The sequence below is a fragment of the Chenopodium quinoa genome, unplaced genomic scaffold (assembly GCF_001683475.1).
Source record: "Chenopodium quinoa cultivar QQ74 unplaced genomic scaffold, ASM168347v1, whole genome shotgun sequence".
NCBI lineage: Eukaryota > Viridiplantae > Streptophyta > Magnoliopsida > Caryophyllales > Amaranthaceae > Chenopodium > Chenopodium quinoa.
This window is the reverse complement of record NW_018742572.1, coordinates 1-9,797: the sequence shown is the minus strand read 5'-3', so window position 1 is coordinate 9,797 and position 9,797 is coordinate 1. Positions and strand designations below refer to the sequence as shown.

The following is a 9,797-nucleotide window of genomic DNA, read 5'->3' as shown; positions in this document are numbered from 1 at the left end:
TGGCCCAACTTGCTGCAAGCACGACAAGTAACCAAGTTACCGTCGCAGTCTTATCTACCAGGGTGATCATTCCTATACCTTTTACAGTAATAATGCCTTTTTCCTTTGTTATTTTCTTGGTTAGAGTTATTAGCTCCTCCATTAAAGTTTTACCCACTCGGACGATTGTTACCATGGAAGTTATTGTAGCTGTTGAAGTTGTTGTTGTTGTGGTTGTATTTCTGCTTCTTAAAATTGTTCTGGTTACCTTGATGGTTCCTAGAGCTCTGTCCTATCTCCTTTCTCTTTTTCTTTCCTTCCGCCTCAACTAACTCCTTTTATTCTTCAACTCTAAATCATAGAGGTGTACAGACCTTCCATATACTTCATCCAAAGTTTCAAACACTTGTCCACACAGTTTCAGTTGGAGATTAGTAGTCAACCCACTCTCGAACTTCGTAGCTTTCTCTTAGCTTTTTCTGTAGAAACAGATTCTTTAGCAAACCTTGACAGCTCCATAAAATTGGTATAATACTCAGTTACTAACATCTCTCCCATTTCTAAGTTAGAAAATTCTTCAGCTTTTTGTTTTTGTAGGAAATTGGGGTAAAACTTATCCCTCACCTTTTCTTGAAACATAGTCCAATTAAAACCAGGTAGTGCCTTAATGGTAGCTTCATTTTGTTACCACCAAAGGTCAGCTTCACCCCTAAGGTATTAGGTATCACAGCCTACTTAAGAATTTTCTGGGCACCATACTGCCCCAAACAGTTTCTCAAACTCCCTTAACCAGTTTTCTAACACAGTTGAGTCTGGTTCTCCTTGATAGGTTGGTGGCTTACTTTGTGCCACCTTTTTGAACTGCTCCCCCTAAGTATCCCCATTGTTGATCGTGCTAACTGTTGTGCAACCACGGCCAACTCCATACCACTTCACTTAGTTTATTTCCTCCATCGTTATTATTTCCACTACCTCATGCCATCTTCCTTCTCCTGAATTAAAACAAGGGGTCTTTGTTTATTATGGTCATGGTTAGCTGCCAAGTTAGACACCTATCTGTAGACATCTACTTTTGGTCCCCTGTCCCAACCAAAAGTACTATGACGATAAATAATTTCATCTTTGTGCTGGATTGGAGTAAGGAATGCTTATGAACTCTTAATTAAAGCCTAAACACATAAAACTAGCTAGCTTGACCCAAAAAAAAAATGAACTAAAGCTCATTAACACTAAGCCCGATCAAAAATTAGGCCTAATCCCGAGATTAAACCTAATTTTGGACGGTTTTAGAGCGCCTAGGTTAAAATTTAGGGCTACCGCAGGAAAATCCACGCGCAAATCAAGAAGTCGGCTTACCTGGCGCGCGCGACTACCTGCGCAAACTTCAGAGATGAGCTTACGAAAGATTCAGAATTTTAAAAATATACTGAATCAAATCTTATCATAGAGCCACGCGCAAGACTAAAGATCGCGCTGCCTAGAGCAGCACAACTCTTTCACTTGTGTGCGCCACCTGCTGCGGCAGAATCTCCGAAACCCTAATCTTACCCATTCCCTATAAATAGAAGTTCAATACGTCAAAGCACACAGAAAAAATAGCCTAAAGGTTCCCCAACAAGAAGGTTTACGTCCATAAACATTCCAAACGAAGATCTAGCAAGGAAAAGTGGTAATTCCCGAGCGCTTAGTTAAATCACATTACTTTTTCTTGCTCTAAATCACTTAAATTAATTAATTAATTAGTGTTGTTTGATCACGTTAAAATAAACATTTAATTAATTAATTTGACATAGTATTCTTTCGTTAAAACAAGACTAGAATTGAACAAATTAATTGATTATTTTAGCACTTAAGCCAAGGCGAATCTTGTTTACTTTTGTTCTTCCACGAATTTGGACTAGATAAGAATAACGACATTCGTTGTAATGTAATCTTTATGTGATTAACGTGTGTAAATAAAATCAACTAACTTAGTTTTAGGTATTACGTTGCATATATTGTTCGGTGATAAATTTGTGAAAAAGGAAGAGCTAGTAGAGGCTGCACTAGGGCTAAGATAGCAATTCCCCTCTAAAGGGAACGTTATTTTACTACCCTTGCTCCCGAACTCATTTCTGGTACAAGTAGACCTATTTGGGCATGGGTAAACTTATGATTCATGCTAAAATATCCCCTGAACTCTACTTGGGAGAAAGGCATGAACGAGGTTTATGAGTTTTCCTAAAACTCATTGGCAACTCTTTATTAGTTTCTTACAAAAAAGCGTAATGATAGAATCAATTCTAATTCAAGGTCCTCCAAACAATCAAGAATTCAAATCATAACACACCTTCAAAAGTGTAAAGTCCTAGTCTTTTAAAGGGCCATGGGCATAGAGGAAGTGGGATCCCCAACAACGAGCTACCCTCCTCACACCAATCATACTTACATATTTAATTTAAGCTACTAGGTTGAGGTTGCAAAAGTTACAACTCCCAAATTTTGCAGCTTGATCAACACATTTTTTATTGCTAACCAACCATACATTTAATAAAGCATCACAATAATAAATAAAAATAATTCTCATGGTTTACCAGAGTTTGGAAATGATTTATTGGAACATTTGAGTAAGAAATGGCTCATTGAAGTAGTGATATGAAATGAATGATCTGATAACAAAATGAATTATTTGGTAGTGAAATGGATCATTTGGCAAGGAAATGAATATAAATATTATTTATGAATCACTAGTAGAAAAAAGCAAATGGGAAGCGGTTCAAAACCCCTAATGGGAAGTGGATTTGAACCGCTTGGGCTTAGGGGCATCCCAATACCCTTTTAAATGGGAAGCGGTTCAATCCGCTTCCCATTTGAAGGGAATGGGAAGCGGTTTATGCCTTAGCTGCTACCCATTATACCTTTAAAAAAATTAAAAAAAAAATAATGTTTTTTTTTTTTTTTGCTTTTTTCATAAAAATTGGTACACAAAAAAACATATGTATAAAAATATATATTTCCATTAATAAGTTGTTGTAATATTACATTTATAATTTGTCAAAAAAAAATTACATTTATAATTCAAAAAAAAAAATACTACTAAAGCCACCACCACGCATCTGCTATTCAGCCACCACCACACATCTGAAGCCACCACCCATCTGACGCCACCAACGCATCTGACACAGAATTGAAACAAATCTCAACAAATTTACTCATTATGCAAATAAACTGAAGTAGAATTGAAACAAATTCATTATCCCATCAACTAATTTACGAACCCTAACCAAATTTCAACTAAAAAACTGCAAATAAACCATAAATCTAACCGAGGCAAAGCAATCAAACATAAAATTAGAAGATAAATTTTAGAAAAAAAAAAATTAAACTAGATCTGAATTCTTACCTGAATTAAAATTAGATATGAAAACGCTGGTGGTGCTCGATGGGCGTCGTCGGTGTTGTTGTTGTTGGTGTGCCGCTGTTGCTTGATGGGTTGCTCGATGTTGCTCGGTGGTTGTTGCTCGGTGGGTTGCTCGTTATTGCTTGGTAGTGCTCGTTGTTGCTCGATGTTGCTCAGTGTTGGTCGCTGTGTTGATGGGGTGTTGATCGCTATGTTAATGGGGTGGTTGTCGGTGGTTGTTTTGGCCGATGAAAAGAGAAGAGAGAAAAGAAAGGAGATAAAGAGAGGAGAAGGAGATGGAGAGAGGAGAAGAGAGAGCAGAGATAGAAGGAGATGGAGAGAGGAGAGGAGACAGGCGAAAGGTGTGAGAAATAAGGGGAGAGAAGAAGAAGAAGGCGTGAGAAATGAGGGGAAACTATTATTGTTAGGGTTTTTTTGGCAAATGGGGAGCGGTTCAATGTTCAAACCGCTTCTAATTACAATATTTGGGAGCGGTTTACCCATAACCGCTCCCCATTTGTATGTTTCAAGTTTTTTTTTTTTTGTTGGTTTTTGGAAGAGGAATTCAATAACCGCTTCTCATTTGGGGCAGCTCATTTGCTTTTTTCTACTAGTGAATAAAGGAATGACTGGAAAATAAAATGAATTCAAATAACCTACGCAAATTAATAGGTTTATTGACTCATTGTGGCCATGCCACTTATTACTGTACTGGAAAAGAAATAACTATGACTGCGAAAAAGAAACTAGAAATCCTATAAAAAGTGAAACTACAAAAATCTAGTCCTTTCGAACATTATCCTTCTTGTCCTTTGATTGTTTGTAGCTTCCGGGATTGAATTCAGGGTCATCCTCCTCCTCCTCCATTGGTTCAGGTGTCTCTAGATTTTGCTCTACTTGAATAAACTCTTCATTTTCCTCATCGTCAGATGAAATTCAATAATTATTGGGGTTGGGGCTAGATTTGGATTTGAGATTTCCATAATGGAACTGTCAACAGTATAGTCACTCTCCTCCATTAGCTCTCCTTCCTCTTGCCCTCCATTTGCTCCTATTTGATTGCCCTGTGATGGGGATGTTTCCCGATTGGTTTCTTGTAGAAGGGGAATTATTCTCTGCTGGGTTATCATAATAATAATTTTGATGTGGAATCTGTAAGCGTTTCACAGTGATATTTCTCAACTTGAACGAGGTAAGAAATCAAATATCTATAGTTAGGGTACCACTGTCCATAATAGTCTTTATATTTAGAGTAGTTGGGAATGTCCCCAGGCAAGTAGAATTCAGAAAACTTTATCTTAACAGCAAGATATGGGGTTCATCAGGAAGACAGTGAATTATCATGGTTGAAACACGATTAAGAAGATCATACGGCTTGTCTCCTAGGACATCACTCAGGTGTGAACAATAAAAGCGGATTTTCTTAACACAGTCAAAGGAATGTTCATAGTCTTTCTTAATTAGTGTTCTAATTTGTGAGTTTTTGTTAGGAAAGATCGGCATCATGTAAAGGAAAAGGTTTAGAAAAGGATTCCCTTCCCAAAGAAAATAAAATTAAATAGCACAATTCTTGCATGAATTTAGGTTCAATGTTCAATCAAACAATCTTACTCCTAATCACATAATTACATGCTTCCACATCATTCAATTCACATGATCAAACATCACAACCTAAATATTAATGCATACAAGAGCATGAATAATTCTAACTTATATGCCCATATTCTTTCCTATCTAAGCTCATAAACATACTTTTAAAACTTTTAACACATAATTCGTACCTTAATCCTTCGCTTTCCTGCAAAATGCACAAACTAAAAATATTTTTTTTTGGCAAAATTAGCCGCAACACTCTGAAGTATGGCTTAGGTGCACGAGCACCCTGAACTTTGTGTAGTAGCCAAAACACCACCAACTATGGTGTTAGGTGCAACGCATGCCATAAATGAAAATTTCCGGCAACTTATTTCACCGGGAGGAGGTGAATCTTCACTCTCTAGAACAGTTATGTAGTCTTCCATCCACTTAGCATGCATGGATTCACCTCCTCCGATGAAATAAGTGGCCGGAAATTTTCATTTAAGGCACACGTCGCACCTAACACCATAGTCGGTGGTGTTTGGCTACTACGCATAGTTCAGGGTGCTCAATGCACCTAAGCCATACTTTAGGGTGTTGCGGCCAATTTTGCCTTTTTTTTTTTACTCCCTTTTTATTTAAAAGTTTTCAAAAATTAACCCAAATAAGGCCAAAATTTTCGGCCATAATAATAAAAAATTTCGGACACCCCATATAAAAAAAAATTCCGATTTTTCCCTAAAAAAAAATTTCGGACCTTCCCTCTAAAAAAGATTCGGTCCTCTTAAAAAAAATAAAATAAAACAAATTACTTTTTTAAAATAACTCATTAAATAAACAATTGGCCAAGTTTTAAACAAAATACCTTAAAACACGTTTTTTGCTTTAGCGGTAATAAAAATCTACAAAGCTCCTAGATACCACTTTGTAACACCCTAGAAATTCCTTTCCTTTAAAATACCGCTTTTGCCCTTTTTAAAATACGAATTAGGAAATTCTAAGACATTACCGCCACCGTGAAAATGGCTAAGGCAATTATCAAAGACACACAGCGGAAGACTTGTTTTAAAACCATTCAAAATAAAACCAACTTCAGAAATCAACCAAACGAAAGTAAAGTCAAACCAAAGTGAAACAAAGTCAACCTACAACATGGAACCATTGTAGGCCCTTTTAAAACCAAACAAATACTTAAAACCATTGCGTTGGTCTCACAAGAAAATATATATAATAATCAAAGAAAATAAACACATCATATCCTTATAGGAACTAAACAAGATTCGCTCTTCACTCATGCCTATCATGAATATGCTTCATCGCCTGAAAAGCTTCTCTTTACTTTGTCCCCACTACTCGCCATTAGAAATGGGTCGTCGTAGGGCCAAGATAAAGACAAGGCCAAACAAACATACAAACACAAAATCAGCAATGCTGAGTACATAAGCGTAAACGAATTACACTAACATACTTACATCCTAGCATCACACAACTTACCTTTTTACACCTGTTTACAAGCATACATCATACAACACAATCAATGAACAATTAAATTTCTTATTTAATTTGATTACGCATCGAACAGGTTTCCCACCAAATCCTATGCCCTAAATAAATTGAGGTAAACTACTCCGAGAGCTAACCGGGTAGGCATAAATGTCATATGAAGTGACTGGACACCCTGCGCATAAAATAAAAAGGAAAACACAGTGTCCTATACTCCCAATAGAATTTATGATCAAATATAAAGTTACATAACTCCCCCATATGTTCATACTCAAGGTATATACGTTCCAAGAGTTTTGGTGCACAATCTTTTTCACTTTTTGTTATTACATATTTTTAAACTTGGTGATGACTCTTAATCCACAATACGATCAATCAACATAAACCATTCAAGTAATCAAACATTCCAATTTAATTCTTAAATAATTAGTGATCACATTTAATTTAATGTTGAACCCTTTTAAAACTACCTCGGTGTTAAAACCCCTTAAGAGCATAAAGCACCGCAAATCCTATCCCTCGGTGTTTAGTACACCTTAAGTGCACTTAGGCACCGCATTTCCTTTTATTCCTTTGTACTAAGACACTTGCTAGCTCAATTTCCATGCTTACAGCATTAAAAAAATTATATGAACCATAATAAAATTCCCTTTTTATATTCCAATCCAAATTAAACATTTAGTTTAATCAAATAAGCCTTTAAACATGCCGACAATAAAAGTATGGTTCAATAACAACATTCCAATATCACCGATTTTAATAAATATATTATTTCAACCAATCATGCTTCACCAATATTTTTGCCAAAAAATCATTCCAATTCAATCAATTCAATCCAAATCACCTATTCCAACAAGTTCCTAACATGATACTAATTTTAGAATCATAATAATAAATCCTGGCATGCTTCTACACGCTTAAATAATATCGAGTACGCGTACGTACCTCGAATATGATCTCAAAATCGCCACGACTACACGAAATCACTCACTTGGAAGTCTCCTACAACCCACAATTTCAAAGAGACATTAATATCTATTCATATTAAATTTCCAGCAATATATACACTCTATAAAACACTTTTTAAACCTTTTAAAACATGCTGAAATTTAATTAAAAACCATCTACTTTTATTCCCAATTAAAGGGTAATTAAAATTCCTTCAAGAAAACTTTATTCTAGCCTCTATATAAAAATTCCAGCATTATAAAAACTTTTAAACTTGCTGTAATGTAGTTTAAAAACACTAATATTAATAGTTTTAATCAACCACAATTAAATTCCATCAATAAACATCAATTTAGAGACCTAGGGTTTACCAATTTGGGGCTTTTTTCATTCAAAACCAAATCTGGAAATTATATGCATATTAATTTTTATTAAAACATCATAAAATAATCACACACACCCAGAATTCAATAATTAAACAAGGCTAGATTGAATTAAAATTGGAAGAAGCAAGGTTTTTTTTTGGCTTGCGAACGCACACACGGCAAGGGGGCCTGCTGCCACGCCTCCCGCCAGTGGCTGGCTGCTGCCGGTGCTCGCTGGTGGCGGTGGTCGGCCGGTGGGTGGCTGCGGTGGTGGTGGTCGGCCACTGTTAGGTGCGTGTGTGTGAATGTTTGTGAAGGAGAGGGGAAAAATTAAGAGAGAAAAAATAAGAGGAAAGAGAAAGAGAGTTACCTTTGGGTATTCTCCATCTTGGGCAAAGTATAAATTTGCTTATAAGATGGGTATTTATACTCCCTCTCAAAACCCTCCTAACTTAATTTCCCTTTTTACCCTTACACTTTGTTTGGATTGAAGGAAATGGAGGGACAAGAAGGGAAGAGAAATGGAGGGATGAATTATCTTTCATTTGGATAACAAATAAACAAGGAAGGGAATTAGAGGGGAGAGAAACGAAAGGATTAAGATATAAGAAATTAATCTCTCCAACAATGGAGAGATTTGGAAGGAAAACTCATCTTTCTTCCCTCCCCTTCCTTTTTGTTCCCTCCCCCTTACCTCCCTCCCCTTCTTTTCTTTCCCATTTCTTTATCCAAACACACCATTAATGATTCTCATTTCCATTCAAATTGGTATTTGACTTTCTTTAAAATACCATTGACTTTAAAAAATCTTTTATAAATTAAATATGCCCCAAAGTTTCTAGAAATGGGTTTTTAATTAAAGTAACCCTTTTAAATTTTAAAATACCGTAAATAATTCATTTTAAATGATATAAATACATCATAAAAATAATACTTTAAATTAATATACATATAAAAATACGGGGTATTACAGAACCAACGCAAAAAGCCACAAAAGCCCCAATCACACTTGAGATTGATCAAAGGTTAGGGATTGATTTCTTTTGTCTAAGACTATACCATTGACTTTAAAAATTCTTTTATAAATTAAATATGCCCCAAAGTTTCTAGATAATGAAATAAAATATTTCCAAAATCAAATATAATAGAAATGGGTTTTTAATTAAAATAACCCTTTTAAATTTTAAAATACCATAAATAATTCATTTTAAATTATATAAATACATCATAAAATAATATTTTATATTAATATACGTATAAAAATATGGGGTATTACAGAACCAACGTGCAAAAGCCCCAAAAGCCCCGATCACACTTGATATTGATCAAAGGTTAGGGTTTGATTACTTTTGTCTAAGACGAACTAACTTTTGGTTGTTGAAGAGTTAAGTACTCAAACATGATGTTGTTACATGTTCTTAGTTCTCCTAAAACTAAGTACTTAAACATTTTTTTGATCATGTCTTAACTCTTTCTATTTATGTCTGATCTTGGGTACGTTTAAAGTATATGATCAATACAAATTATAAATATTTTGTTCTGTTGATCAATCAATACAATTGATTTTTTATAATTGTACCCACACAAATATATTTTTGATTTCCTAGAAATTAAAATATATGGGTTGTAATTATAATTAATTTCACGATTTACCAAATGACAGACAACCGTATTTGTTGACATTTAAGTGAAAAGACACTTTTAATTTCCCAATAAAAATTAAATGATCAGTAAAATTATTAACTTTAAAATGGAAGTTACTATGTAAATTCCGTGACGATATAGTTCCAAATTCATTCCCCTTAATATGATTTTTTTATTAACGACTTTCAAGAAGTTGGAGAGTTACGTGGTTTCGCCACAACTTGTTGAAGTAACGGAGAATTTCAACCGTCAAGGGAGTGACACAAAAGTGACTATAAATATAAGTAGTCATTTCACTCAAAATTTTCCTTCTTCATTAAGCCAATGTTATTTCTCTCTCTTACTTTCTCTCTCTAACAAATTCAATTTGCCAAAGTTCTCCAACTACTCCCTAAAAAATT

At 34.9% G+C, this 9,797-nt stretch overlaps 1 protein-coding gene across 1 annotated transcript; it reads right to left on the bottom strand.

The window, feature by feature from the left end:
- Nucleotides 1-2,955: 2,955 nt before the first annotated feature.
- LOC110720657 lies at nt 2,956-4,090 on the bottom strand. Its single transcript, XM_021899709.1, has 2 exons — nt 3,362-4,090; nt 2,956-3,134 (listed from the first exon to the last, which is right to left on the bottom strand). The coding sequence occupies exons 1-2, from the start codon at nt 3,860-3,862 to the stop codon at nt 3,078-3,080; spliced, it is 558 nt and encodes a 185-aa protein (XP_021755401.1). The 5' UTR covers nt 3,863-4,090; the 3' UTR covers nt 2,956-3,077.
- Nucleotides 4,091-9,797: the final 5,707 nt, after the last annotated feature.